General features: G+C 24.6%; 4 protein-coding genes across 4 annotated transcripts; 1 reads left to right on the top strand and 3 right to left on the bottom strand.

Annotated features, from left to right (window-relative positions):
• Window positions 1-589: 589 nt before the first annotated feature.
• PVVCY_1101030 (phosphatidylinositol 4-kinase, putative) lies at window positions 590-5480 on the bottom strand (the record flags this gene model as incomplete). Its single annotated transcript, XM_008626270.2, has 4 exons — window positions 590-688; window positions 806-894; window positions 1124-1439; window positions 1530-5480. The coding sequence occupies 4 exons, from the start codon at window positions 5478-5480 to the stop codon at window positions 590-592; spliced, it is 4455 nt and encodes a 1484-aa protein (XP_008624492.2).
• A 1678-nt stretch (window positions 5481-7158) lies between these two features.
• Window positions 7159-9086, top strand: PVVCY_1101020 (conserved Plasmodium protein, unknown function; the record flags this gene model as incomplete). The annotated part of the gene is made up of 8 exons (XM_008626271.2): window positions 7159-7244; window positions 7407-7625; window positions 7705-7758; window positions 7882-7932; window positions 8049-8225; window positions 8298-8368; window positions 8487-8770; window positions 8952-9086. The coding sequence occupies 8 exons, from the start codon at window positions 7159-7161 to the stop codon at window positions 9084-9086; spliced, it is 1077 nt and encodes a 358-aa protein (XP_008624493.2).
• A 314-nt stretch (window positions 9087-9400) lies between these two features.
• Window positions 9401-11449, bottom strand: PVVCY_1101010 (asparagine--tRNA ligase, putative; the record flags this gene model as incomplete). The annotated part of the gene is made up of 2 exons (XM_008626273.1): window positions 9401-11010; window positions 11158-11449. The coding sequence occupies 2 exons, from the start codon at window positions 11447-11449 to the stop codon at window positions 9401-9403; spliced, it is 1902 nt and encodes a 633-aa protein (XP_008624495.1).
• An 835-nt stretch (window positions 11450-12284) lies between these two features.
• On the bottom strand, window positions 12285-13295 carry PVVCY_1101000 (ERCC4 domain-containing protein, putative; the record flags this gene model as incomplete). The annotated part of the gene is made up of 1 exon (XM_008626274.1): window positions 12285-13295. The coding sequence occupies one exon, from the start codon at window positions 13293-13295 to the stop codon at window positions 12285-12287; it is 1011 nt and encodes a 336-aa protein (XP_008624496.1).
• Between the last annotated feature and the right edge of the window lie 2058 nt (window positions 13296-15353).

The following is a 15353-nucleotide window of genomic DNA, read 5'->3' as shown; positions in this document are numbered from 1 at the left end:
ATTATTTAAAACAAGCTTGCAATATATAAGAAAAAAAAGCTTGAAAAAACCGAAGAAAAAATAGCATACATTTAGCTTCAAATGAATGCAAAATAGAGAGGAACTAAATAATAGTGTAATTTAAATGTAAGAGTTTTAATTAAAAAAAATAATAATTAAAATAACCATTTCATACACAAATTAAAAAAGCAAATGCAAATAATTGATGATAATGGAAAAATTAAAAAAAAAAAAGAACAGTTATATGTATATATAGTAACGAAGGGAATGACAAAAAAAAATATTATATGCACATTCTATGCAATCTTTTGAAAACATTAGCATAGCAAAATTAAACAGAAAAAGAAAAAAACAAAATATAGCAATTTGGACAATGATAGCATATTTTCAATAATCAGAAATATATAAAAATCAAAAAACATGTTAAAGTGAGGCTATCAATTGAATTACACGCACATAAATATATGGATTCCCTTTTCTGGTATGCTTTATTCGCTAATTTGCGTATATTTGATTTTTTTTTTTCATAATATTTTTAATTTACTGAAAAGTATGTATATATATATGATATATTTGTTTAGATATAAATTTACATAATTCCATTTGTTATTCGTTGAAAATAATCATATTGAACACTTCGGAAGTTGTTGATAGAGGCTTCAATTAATGCGTTAATTCGTTGTATGCACTGTAGAAAAAAAAAACAGATATATTGTTTAAAACATTTATGCATAAGTGTAAATATAAGATGGACTATACTATTATAATAAAAGTGTAATACTATATATTAGGCACATATTTTTACCGTGTCAACAGTTAAGTTTGTCATAAATCTCTCTTTCAAGGAATCGATGCAAAACTGCGTTCCATTCGAAAAGCATGGCATTTTCAGAGCTAAAAAAAGGAGTGAATCCAAAAATAAAGATAGAAAAATGTATCCAAATAAATCACGGAATAAATATGTAGCCCATTGTATATATCAATAATTATGTAAAGTAATAAAGTTAAGCAAAAAATGTTGTAGTGGCACTACTTAATGTGGCTAATATAATACATTACTAAAGTGTAATAAACAAATTGATATATTTTATTTGGCCTCATTTTATTATTATGTAAAATTTACCTGGCATCATTAATTCAACAAGGAGAATAATTTCTTCAGAATGTTTGCGAGCTTCTAAAAATCCGCTAACAATGAGGCGTCTAAAATATTCATAATTATCTGAATTTTCACCATCCATAATATCTAAATATTCTTGTGTTAATTTAAAAGGCGATGTTTCAAAATTAACATTTCCTGGTGAGTTTGTTAACATGAACCCATAATCTATATGTATTAGATGCCCATATGAATCTAATAACATATTTCCGTTATGCCTATCCTTTACTTGCAGCAAGTATGAAATTAAGGAATACGCTGCATGGCTTTCTATAAAATTCTGCAAAAATAAATGGAAAGTTACACATATATATATAGAACGTGTATGAACATGGTAATGTACATATGTATATAATAAATAATGTCGAACCTTTTTAGCCTCAAATATGTAATCCGCAAAGACGATGTTGAAAATCGTTGAAATGCTATCTGTGCCAAACTTTCTTTTGAGTGAATCAACAGAACAAGTATCATGGACATATTCAATTATTCCTGAGTTCGATCCAGTGACTAATATTTCATAAGGGCGTAACCATAATGGCAAACCAGCATTGTCAAATATACTTTTGAATTGTTTAATTAATTGAGAAGCTAATAATTCTTGTCGTAAATCATCACCCCCTTTTACTATGACAGATTTAAGATCCCATGATTTTAATTTACCATAAGGTGATATTTTTCTAATTTTTTTTTTTTTATCTTCAAATAATTCTCCCCATAATAATGTTTTTATAATTTTACAATTTTTTTTTTTAAATTCTTCATTTAAATAATTTTCGACTTTAAAATATTCACTTATATCTGGTAACACAGAAGGTAATTCTACAGAATAATAGCAGTTTCTTGTATTATGAGGATGTGATGATAATACACTAGCATGTTTCCCACTACTTTCTCCATTATTATTATTTCCAACCCTTTTTATTAAATTCGTTTCTTTTTTGTCATTTTTATCGTATGTTTCTCCGCTTTCTTGATTTGTTTTTTTTAAATTTTCATCGTGTTCGGCAGTTTGATTATCTGTGGAGCTAGCGATTGCTTCGTTATATTCGGATATATCGCTATTTTCTTCATTTTTATTATTATCAGCTGCTTTGAAGTTGTTTAAATAGTTTGGCATAGATGCAGATCTGGTGATTATAAATTTATTTGTTTTTATTCCTATTGCAGATGAATCATTAGATGTACTATTTATTTCATTTTTATTATCATTATTATTTTGGTTTCTTGATTTTCTTCTTTCCCTATCGTTGTTATCATATTCTTTATCACTATATCCATCATTTGATTTTTCTTTTGCTAATCCAATACATTTTTTAATAAGATATATATTTTCTTCTTCTTCAGAAGTAAAAGATATTAAATTTTCTCTCCTTAAATCATTTACTATAGCATTATATACATAAAGATCATTCATTTTTATTACATTTAAATCTTTGAAATAGTTTAAACTACTATTTGTACTACTAACTTCACTAGGCTCATCATCAGCACTATTTGTGTTGCTATTTAGTTTGCTAGTTTGTTCTTCTCTATTATTATAAAACTCTTGATACTGTTTATCATCGTAATATTGATAGGAGTTTTCATTAGATTCATAATAACGACTTCCACTAGCTCTTCCTATATTTTTGTTACTATTATTTATTAATATTTTTTTATTTTGTTCTTCATAACTAGGCTTCATTTCACATTCATAGGAACTACCATTTTCATTATATCCTCCATAATTTTTCGTAAGAATATAACTATTATGTTTCAATTCATCATCACTTTTTTCATTTTTTGAATACTCATCATCACTGATATAACTTTTTACCCCTGATTCTTTTTCATTATTTTGTGTCGTTTTAAATAAATTATTATTTTTATCATTTTCTATATTAAATAATCTATTATTTACATAAAATGTATTATCACTAATATGTGAAATATCTTCATCTAAATCTGCTACTTCGAAAACCAATAAATATGGTGCTCTTTTTTTTGAAAAAAATATTTTACATTCATCATTATTAAAATGTAATATTTGTAAATGTTTAGGACTCTTTTTTTGTTTTCTTCTTGATCCACATATATCTGATTTACTAGCAGATATTGATTCCATTGGTATACATAAACCTGTCATGGAAAATATATTTTCACAAGAAGCTACTATACACCTTCTCATAACCATCCATGTATTTAAGGAATATAAAAATTTGTTTAGCAATGTATTTCGTGCATCTATATCAGTTTCATTTGCCAACAGATTAGATGTTGTTATTAATAAACTTATAAAATTGTTCAGCAAACTAAAATATTCACATCTTCTTTGTTTCATAAAAAATTGTTGTAGTTCTTCAATCATATCAAAACTATAATTACAATCTGGGAGTGAAAATTTAGAAAAGCTTAAGGGGTCTCCTAATTTTGCATAAGTACTTGGTAATCTTATTTTCGCAGATGCTACAGTTAAAGGTCCTGAATTTATTATATAGCATGATGGCATTTGGGGTGATAAAGGTTTATTTTTATTTTTATCTTTTTTTTCTTTTTTCGCCTCAAAAATATGTGCACATTTAGGGCAAACCCCGTCATTATATTTTTGCTCTGCACCGAGATAATTATTATTTTCTGCTTCTTCATTAATATGCTCATCATTCGAATGTATTGGTTGAGGATCAATCTTATCATCACATTGAGGAGGCTTCACTTTCTCTCCATCCACTATATCAGCATTTTGCTGATCATTATTCTTAATATGACTTGAGCAAAAACATGTTTCTTTAAATATTATGTCTGAATTATTTGAAGATGATAATATATTTGCTTTTTCGATTGGATTACTAAATCCTTTTAAACTATATGAATTACTAAGAAATTTGTTAAATGTTTTAATTTGATTTATTTTTTCATTTGTTCTTATTTTTTTTATAATAAATTTTCTTTTAAATAAAAGTGGATATGCCAAAATGAGAAGATCGGTTTGCTTATCTTCTTTAAAAATTTTACATTCACTATTTAGTGGTTTACAATTAACTACAGCCATTTCGATTTCTTGTATCATTTTTTGAGATATTTCTTTATATTTAGGTATATTATCTTCAACAATTGAATTGTATATCCAATTTAATTTTAAAGCAAAATGCATAGATTTGCTAGCTTTATCTAAGAGAAATCGATAAAGAGACGATGATTCATATCGTACTAACGATATTTGACATAATTGAGGTAAGTAAAATAATATATCTTCAGGATTTCTTTGAGTATATAATGAATTTACTAAATACTCATGTACCCCTATTTCCTTTCTATCATATAAATATCTAATATGTAAATGTGTGTCAAAATATTCACATCGAAACAGCCTCAAAAGACTTCCCTCTTTTAAAGTGCTTCGAGAGAAACTCGGTTTATTATCACAATCATCTCGCCCCATACTTTCATTACCATTACTTGGATTTGTTTCATTTTTTTCTGATGTAATTTCATTTATAATCTTCGGCTTTGATGATGGTATTTCTCTAAATATTTTGGAAATACTTTCTCTCATTTTTGCACTAATAGATGCGATACTACCATCAAATTTATCACTTGATTCGGTAGGTCCACCTACTTTATTTTTTTCTTTTTGATTAATCTCAGTTTCAAGTTTTTTTTCATACATTTCTATAATGCGTCGATTTTTTTCCGCTGCCTCGTCTATTAATTTTTTGCCATCTTCACAATCATTTTCTATTGAATTAGTATCCTCTCTTTTTTCAACTTCAATATGATTTGTATCAATAGTAGTACCCCCTATATTTTTATCTGCTTGGTTTGAAGTAAGATTAATGCCATTTCCTTCATTATGTATATTTTCATTTTGATTTGTATTTGTGTCTATAAAGCTATTTTTATTATCTTCATCGCTTGATTTTACTATTTCTTCTTTTTCTATATTGTTTATTAAAATGTTATTACTTTTATCTGACCCATTTAAATCCGATTTTATATTTACAATGTTACTATCATTCATGTTTTGAGCATTCAAGCTGGATGCATTTTGTTCATCCAAATTTGTATCATGCTCATAATTGTTTTTATTTAAATTGGCATTAAGGTCTTGTTTGTTATTTATAGTTTGTATTTCTTCACTTGTTACCATATTTGGATTTTGTATAGAAATATTACTTGATTTATCAGTTTGCGTATTGCAATTATTCTCAGGTAATTCTGTACATTTATTTTCAACTTCTGCTAATTTTTCATTTTGATCTTCCTTTTCATCATTAATCATATTTGTTGAGATAGAGGGCTCTTCATTTTCCCCCCTCGGCTTTTTTTCCTGTTCCATCATACAAATGTATGTACATACGGAAACATAAGATTATATAGATATATATATTAATATACTCTTATATATACATAAATGTATATATTTTAATATTTATTTGGTTATTAATTTTCGCATTTTTATGTGTATGTATTATATGCTTATATTTTTTCCAGAAAAAAATGTTATTGTAAAATCCTTGTTTTGAAAAGGATGATTAAACATCAATCTTTGAAAAACTTTAAAAAAAAAATAAATATGGATAATATTATATAGTAGCTATGCTATTAATTATAGTAGTATTTATTATTTGTAGTAATAATATATTCTTTTCTACTCTTAAAGCCGTAATTAATAAAAGCTCACTATATTTTTTTCATTGTAATGCTATATTTTAATTTTTCGTTTAATTTATCATTTAATTCAATTTTGCTTTTTTTATATATTTTTTTATATTTATATATTTGACCTTAATAATATTTCATTACCTTGTGAATAATTTCCTGTTCACTATTTATTTGTATGTTAATTTTTTGGTACTATTATGATTTTTATTTATATATTTTTCTCAACTTCACATCATTGAGCTTCCTCATTTTTTTACTTTTTTTTTTAATATTTATAACTATTGTGATTTGTTTAATAATTGAAAAATTGTTTAAATAAAATGGTAATTTTTTTTTATTGGAAATTCAAAAAAAAGAATAAGATTCTCTTTAAATCTAAATTGTAATTAATATAAAGTAGTATATATAGTGCATGGGAAATATATAAATAGTATAATACTCAAATTATTCTCTTTTTTTTTTGCGTTCATGATTTTGCTATTCAAATAATACCTGCATTCTACGTTCTACTGTTTTTTTTCTTTTCTTTTATATATATTACTTTGTGTGTGTTAAGTATATATACTGAAAATGGGGATATTATATAAAGGCTGGTCTGTTCTAAAATAAAAAAAAAGACAAAAATATCTTTGGTAACATAAAGGGGAAATATAAGCATATATATTCTCATGTATTTAAGTCCAAATATATCAAATAAGGTTGTTATATATATATTTTGTTTTTAAGAAAATTGACGAGATTTGTATTGTGTGCACTTATGTACTTATAAATTTGCTGGGGTACAAATATGTGGGTTTATTAGTTTTTTGTATATATTATGATGTGATAAAACGAACAAATTGTTAGCAAAAAGAACATACATTTTAATATATATAGAAAGACTATAGTTAATTTTTTTGTCCACTATGAATGCTAAACAAAACTAGTCACAAGTGGAGTAAAGAAAAAACAGTAAATTTCTTTAACACTGCTCTTACAAAGTATGTACACTATTTTTTCTAAAAATATAATCATTGTTAATAATAATAGATAGTAACAATAAATAGTATATGAATTTATTTTTTGTTCCTTTTTGTCCATAGACCTTTTATTTATACGATCTTTTAATTGTTTATATTCTTAAAGTTTTTATTTATTATAGCTTAAAAATATATAACTTGTCTTTATTTATTTTTCTCTTGGCGTATATGCATACATAAAGTGAAGTTGTCCATCTTTTGTTCTATTATTTTTGTTATATTTTTGTTGCATTTTTTCTACTATTTTGTGATAAAAATCTTAGCCAATTTGATACAATTATACTACAACTTTTTTTTATTTTGGCTCACTATTTTACGAAAATCTGTTCATAAAAAATGAGACCTGAATTGGACACTTCGATTATTCCTGAAAATACAGATGATCAAAATATTAAAATAAGCACAGATTATTTAATCAAAAAGTAAAAAATATATAAAATAAATATCACATATACTTGTAAAATATTCTTTGGTTTATTATTTTTTCCAATATATCCTTATATACCTCTTATTTATCAAGCATATCTAACTTATTTTCTATCACATATACATAATTGTATCAATTTACTTGTTTTTCTTTAAAGTGAACCCCTCGAAAAATACCTTAATTTTTATTCATCACAAAATGAATACCGTGATAAGACAGGTGATGGAATAGGAAACATAAAATCGAGTATCGAAATTTCTAACGATAGTAATATAGGATCCAATATACTAAACACAATCGAATTTAATGATATGAATGATGATGATTTATATAATGAGTTGGAAAAAAACGAGATTGAAAATTTGGGTTCCCTCAAGTAATTTTCTTTTTTCTCTTTTTTACAATTTCTTATTCCCTCTATATAATATATATTTTTACCTTTTCATTATTAATAGAAATATTATGTACAATGATTATTTTGGGGATATAACTCCACATAATAAATATAGGTATTTTTTTATGTCTCTATTTTATTACTGTATTATTTTTATACTATAAATAGTATGATGTTTATCTTCATATATTTATTACTCTTCTAAATATTGTTCATATTTCTATCTTCTTTTTATTAGTGAAGAAATAAATGAATCAGAAAATCCCCTGAATTTAGAACAAAAAATAGAGTAACCAACATTTTTCGATTAATGTCTAATTACCTTATTCATTCTTGAAATTTCAATCATAGGCTTTCATAAATCGAAAACTTAAAATCAAAACTTTATAAACCCTAATTTTGTAGATTACGTAATAATATGGAATATTACAAACGAAATGAACCAAGATATGTCGAAAAAAACCGAGATGACATTTTAATCACGTCAGATAGGGAGTTAATTCAGAGTATTGCCAAAGAAGATAAACAAAATTTATGGAGCAGTGAAAAGGCATCATTATTTTTTAACAAAAATCTTTTAAGGTAATAAACTGAATAGTTATATATATATGTGCACATATTTATGCATATTTTTTTTCTGCTTATATTTTTTAGAGGCCCTAACGAGAACACCAACAAAGGTATTTCTACTCCTTCAAGTCTTCAAAAAGCTGATATAATAAAAAGTATGTTTTTTTTTTTTTTTAAACTGTACATATTTCAACAAAACAAATGATATATTTATCATAGTGTGATGATCAAATATAAAATATGTTTTTATTTATTGACAATCTTTATTCTTAGATGAGAAAAATGAAATAAGTTGTGCTGAATATAATGAGTGTGCTTTAACACATGATTTTTTTGAAACTATTGAAAATTTAAATACGAAAGTTTTCGAAAAATATAATAAATTAAAAGAGGTATCAGAAAATTTAATAAATGTTATAAATACATCTGATTTTGAAAAGAGAATAAACAATTTATTAAAATTAAGTGATAGCAATTCTGGGCTTATTGATCAGTTTAAAAAACAAAGTGAAGAGTGTATTCGCAAATGTAGCCAATTTGAGACAACGTCAGAAAATGTAAGAAAAAAATATATATGCATAGTCCTACTTAATAATAAAGCAATAACCTCGTTAAATAAACATTTTTCATATTTTTTGTCTAATGCAATTATAAACAAATTAATAACATTGAATGAGTAAATGTTGCATTTTCTATGATATACCCTCTAAATTTTATCATTTTTCCCAATATTTTTAGCTAATGGGCGAATGTATCAACACAATGGCCTATAGCAGTATTTGCTATGGAGAATGGATGTGCTTACATTCCTATGAAATTGATTCGATTTACAAAGATTTAGACAACTTAAAAGAATTTGTTCAGATAAACTGATTTTATGAAAAAAATAAAAAATCAAATAAAAAAATGTAAAAAAAAATAATAAAATAGTAATCAAATAAGGTGCACACATATATATATATATATATCCTAGATTGCCCCGATTATAGAAAAATTATTTTACGGCTTAAATCATTTTGGCAATTCTATGACATGATCATAATATTTTGATATATCTAATTTTTTATTTTGTATGTTGTGAATATTTGTTATTTTCATCACTTTGTCATAATTTTTTTACATATAAGTTGGATCTATATATGTATATGCATTTAATTTTATTCTTGATTTTTCAAATTAATTAAAACTTACATAAAGAGATAATTTGGATACCTAGGAAAAGGCACAACATCGCGTATGTTAGATATCGATAAAATGTACATAATTAACCGATCGATTCCTAACCCGAATCCCGAATGAGGAATATTTCCATATTTTCTTAATTCAAGATAAGGATTATATAAATCAATGTTTAATTTATTTTTTTTCATTTGTTCTTTTAATATATTTAAATTTGTTTCTCTTTCTGATCCCCCTGCAATCTCTCCAATATTTGGAAAAATTACATCCATACAAGAAACTGTTTTTTTATCATTATTTAATTTCATATAAAATGGTTTTATGCTATCTGGATAATTAATAATAACTACAGGAGATTTAAAATGTATATTTGTAAGATATTTTTGATCTTCAAATGATATATCTGATTCTGAAAGATCAAAATTAGTAGCATTCGAATTATTTCTTTTTTTCAATATTTGGATTGCTTCTTCATGTGTTATTATTATAAATGGTTTTTTTAAAATTTCTTCTAAATTTTTTTTAATGTTTTGATCATGATGCTCATTTATATATTCAATATCTTCTGATTTGTGTAAAACAAAATTAATCATCTCTTTAATATAATTTTCCGATTCTGAAATTATATTATTTAAATCAGAAAAAGCTAGCTCTACTTCTAACATAAGAAATTCACTTAAATGTCTAGATGTGTTTGAATTTTCTGCTCGAAAAGATTGATTTATAGTAAATACATCTCCAATAGAACAACATAAACATTCCAATGCCAATTGGCTTGATACATTTAAATAACATGGTTTTTTAAAAAATTGCTTTTTTTCATTTATAGAATCTACATTTTCTGTATCGGTTTCTCCTTTTTGATTTTTGTTTGGAGAGGTAGTAACATGAAATAATTCTCCCCCTCCTTCACAATCATTACTCGTTAATATAGGTGTATTAATATATGTATAATTTTTTTTTTTAAAATAATTAAAAGTTTCCATAATTAAATCGGACTTTAACCGAAATATGCTACTATATAATTTTGTTCTACCTCTTAAATGTGGAAAGTTTCTTAAATATTCTTTTGTATGATACTTTTTAGAGATCATATAAACATCTTTAAGCCCAATTTCACTTTTTTCTTCTTCAATTTTTTCAGATTGCTCATAATTTTCCCTTTCTAACACCCCCATATTTTCATTATCATAAGTTGTATTACATGTTTCATCATTGTTTGTATTTGCATTGGTAATATTGCTAGCGGATGTATTACTGGGACTGGTAGCCAAATTGTCGGTGCTCAATTCTTTAAAAAGTTTTATATAATGTTTTTTTTCTGAATCATAAACAGACAATTCCACTTTTTGTTTTTTTCCTATTGGGCATTTCAACTCTCCAAAGCATTCTATAGCATCATCTCTTGATGCCTTTAAAACATTTTGATAATTTGAAATTCCTGAATCAATAACCACTTGGAAATTTTTGTAGTGAGACCCATCATTAATGTCAACAAAGGCAAAACCACTTTTCCCCACTGTTCGAACGGATTTAATCCATCCACATATTTTATAGTTTTTTTTTTCAGAATTATTTATTTCTAAATTATACAATTCTTTTATTTTGGTTCTTCCAACTAAAGAGATGAAGAAGGAAATAAAAATGTAGGGGACCATTAAAAAATTTATATACATAATAGACACAAGTGTGGAAAAATGCACAATAAATTATATGTATTTATTTATATACATTCTTATTTATTTGATCAGCTTTTATAGTTTACCTTTTTCGGTGGAAAATAGACGCATACCCCCAGGGTGTGTTCGAACGAAGTTGTGCCCATTCGCAATTCCTTTGTTAAAGGCATAGATCATTTTATCATGATTATTTAAAAAAAATGTATTAATTTTATGTGACTTTATTTTCCAAGGCCGCCATAATTTCTGTTGTTTTTTTAATACGTCACACATTAAAATGTTATTTTTTTTTATTTCTCTGGGTATTTTATTAATGCATTTTACTAGTAAAAATATAAGTGAACCCAAATAAAAAAAATGAATGAAAAAAATTCTCATTAAAAAAAAGTTAACATAAGCTCGAAAAAAGGCAAAGGTAATAAAAATAAAAACATCACAGTGTATCAGTATTTGTATATGTTATATATATGCTACTTTTTTTTTTTATTTCTTTTTTCATCAAATCTGATACTTGCTCTTTCTCTATCTCTGTATTCTACACATCAACAGAATGAACGCGGCTGTTTCATTTTCCAAAAAGTATGCAATGCTAATTTAAACAAAAGAGATAAACGACATACATATATATACTGTTTAAATGTTTTTATCATTCCCCCATTTATTTTATACTAAAAAATATTCATATTTTTACTTTTCGTTTAAATGTCACATTAAAAAGTATACTTAAAATGGAAATGTCAATTGAAAAATTGTAAAAAAAAAAAAATAATAAACAACATAGTATTAAGAGCATGTTATTGTTTTACTATGCTATTTTCTATTTTTTTTTCACATTTCGTGACGTTTCATTTCATAGAGAAACTGAAAACAATCTCACGAAAAATGGTCGGTACAAAAAATAAAATAAAAAACTTTAAATGAAAAAAAGGAATAAATAAGTAAAGAATAAATAGGAATATCAGAAAAATATTAACAAATAAATAAAACAAATATATTGAAAAAATGTATGACCAATTGTCGGATAAAGGGGACTTAAATTGAAGTTGAGGTATCAAAAATGTAAATCCCAAATAAGTATATAAATATTTATGATGATAAGTAAATATGCTAATAACTATAGCCAATTAAATTAACAAACTGGTGAAAATATATTTAAATAGGTGTTATATATATAACGGATTGTTTACAAAATTTCGATGTAAATAGAGGCAAGTTATGAAACAGCATTATAAGGATTGGAATTCGGAGAAAAAATTCTGTATATTTTTCGTGACAACGCTTTCCCTAACTTCCTTTCTCCATATGCTGAACTAATAATTAAGTCTTTTAAACATTCTTCATCATTTATTTTTTTAAAATGTATAATTAAATCATAAGGGGTGCTAAATTCTTCAGCTATTCTCATGGCTATGTCTTGAGATATACCAGTGATTTGCATTAATTGGGATACCCAAGTATAATACGTTTTATTTTCATTTAAATTGTCATTTTTAAATTGGCTCATTATTCCTGCCGGTTTTACTTTAAAGTATGAATTAAGTTTTCGAATTTTTGATTGATGCAAATATTTACAACATTTAAAAATATATTTATGTATATCAGTTGAATTTTCTATTTCGACTGTATCAACATTATACTGGATAAGTAATGATGCAATAAATCTATCTAAATGTTTATTATTAAAAATTATATTATCATTTTTTTCATAAAATATTTGAGGGTGTTTGGTATAGTCTATAATATTTAAAAATTCTCGTACTCCTATAAATATACATATTATTCTAACGCTCCCATATTTCTCTCGAAGCCTTTTTATTTGATAAGTTATATTATTTTCTTCACCTTTATATTGATCTTCTAAATAATTGGAATCAACTATTAATAATATTAATGCAAGGGAATAAGGATTTATATCTAATGTGCTAAATTCGTCTTCTGAATATGTAAAATCTGTATCTTTATAATGAGTTGAAGCTTCATTTATTTTTTTTTTTTTTTCATATGTACGCACAAAATGCGATTTATATAAATAATTTGTATATATAAGGCATATATTATTAAAAGGAATTGATTCACAAAGCATATTTATATGCTCATAATCTAACATTTCACTATATCTGACATCATTTGCTCCGTCCGTTTCATTTTCTAAGAACAACCTTAAATCAGAATAAAGTTTTCCACTTTTTAAGTTGTCACTGAAAAGAATTTTTAGCTTATCCATGGGATGAAATTTTTTTTATGTATCTTCTTACTTATATTAGACACAAAAGCAGGACCACCCGCTCGTTTCACCTCTTAACCCTTATCCTTGATTTATTCAAACGAATAAAGCTGTAATAATAAAAAGCTAAAAATTAAAAGCGATAGTTATAGCGATATTTATGAACCATTCTTTTACTAATAAAGTAAGAATTCAAATAATAAAAAAATATGTACAATTGTATATATTTTATAAGGCTATTAATTACAATATTTTTGTGCTTAAATGAAATAACCATAGTTGCAACACCCACCATACTTTACACATACATGGGATTACATTTTAAATCGCCTTAAGTGAAAATATTAAATTAATGTTATAAATACTCAAAATAATATTATCTTTTTTCATATAAAATTGGTGTGTGTGTAATTTTTTTTTTTTGGTAGCTAAAATATAATTTTTTTACCTTAACGATCAGAAAAAAGTGGCCTCAATATATGAGGGGGTAAAAATAAATAATAAATGTGTGTATTTTCACAGTAGCATTATAGCTATTTTAATGTTTTATTTAAGTTATTTATTAACAATTCATGCAATTATATTTTATAATTATCAAAAAAAAGTAATTAAAGCAAAATAGCTAGCCATAATTGTTGTTTGAATTTTTATATGAAATTGTTTATATGTTGTTCCGAATGAAAAATATAAGGAAAAGTAGTTACCTTTAATATGCTCCCCTTATTAAACCCCCAAAAGGGAAAAATAACATAAATTAAAACAAGTGCTAAAATTAGCGATATATGAATTTATCAAACAGAATATATGTATAATTGTGCGATATTTATATATACTATATATGTTTTTAACTTTTATAATGTCTGAGTATATTTCAGTGAAAAAAAGGAAAAAAAAACTTTCGGTTGTAAAAAACATATAATTTATAAATATAAATTTTAAGGTAACCCCGCAAAGGTTATTCAACATTACATTAACCTAAAGCCGTGTCAAATCAGTGAACCCTGAGATTAACATTTAATATAAATGGTATGCATAAAGTAAAGGTAGCATAGACGAATGCTTATAAAAAGAAAAAGATAGTAAAATAATGCTACAAAGGTTTTTTGTGTGCAAGCTTTTATTTATTTTCCTTTTATGCTAACCGATAATATTATAAATAATTTTATATTACGAAAAAAAATACCATTACAATCATTTATAACCAAATACCGCCTTTAAAAAATAATTAGCTATAAATGAATGATACTTTGTATTTATATAATTTTAGCCTATTCAATTTTTTGAAATACTTTATGTAGCAATATTATATAGCTCTTAGCATATATTCAACATAATGCATATAATTTTTCTTAAGTTTGATAATATTATTATAAAAATAAAAAAACAATGCAGTAAAATAATGAATTGTAAAAGGGGGAAACAATTAGCTGAAAATGGAAAAATATGTTATCATTAGAAAGTATATTATTGTAAGTATAGCGGTGGGTCAGGAAAATTTTCAATTAATTATGGGATTGTATTGAATGGAAACACTAATTTTTTTATTTGTAAATTTATAGCATATCCAAATATTTTTCCATTTCATATGAACATTTTAAAGGGATAAAAAAAATATTTTTATTAATTTTATTTTTTACTAATAGATTGTAAATATATACCATCATATATGTGGGTAAAAAAAATTGTCCTGTAGTGGCGCATGTATGTGTTGATATGAGGCTGCCCTTAGTAGTAAACTCTATAGGAAACTTCAATATAATTAAAGAAATAATTTATTATAGTCGCCGTTGGGAAATACATTTCATAAACTTTATTAATTTATTATCTATATTTATATGCTATTTTATATTTTTCAATTTTCATCTATCTTTGCATATGAATTTATTTAATTAATATATATTTTACAAAAAAATTAATGACCAGGGCGTATATGATAATTTTTGTAGAATAATTATTTGCTTGGTTATTATTTATTTTGCAACCTTAATTTTATACTATTTTTGTATTATGTTTAAGAAAAATAAAAATATAGTGAAAAAATGGATGTATAAAGTTCAA

The sequence above is a fragment of the Plasmodium vinckei genome (genome assembly GCF_900681995.1).
Source record: "Plasmodium vinckei vinckei genome assembly, chromosome: PVVCY_11".
In the NCBI taxonomy this organism is placed as follows: domain Eukaryota; phylum Apicomplexa; class Aconoidasida; order Haemosporida; family Plasmodiidae; genus Plasmodium; species Plasmodium vinckei.
Note: the sequence above shows the minus strand (reverse complement) of the source record. Positions and strands in the feature narration are given on the sequence as shown.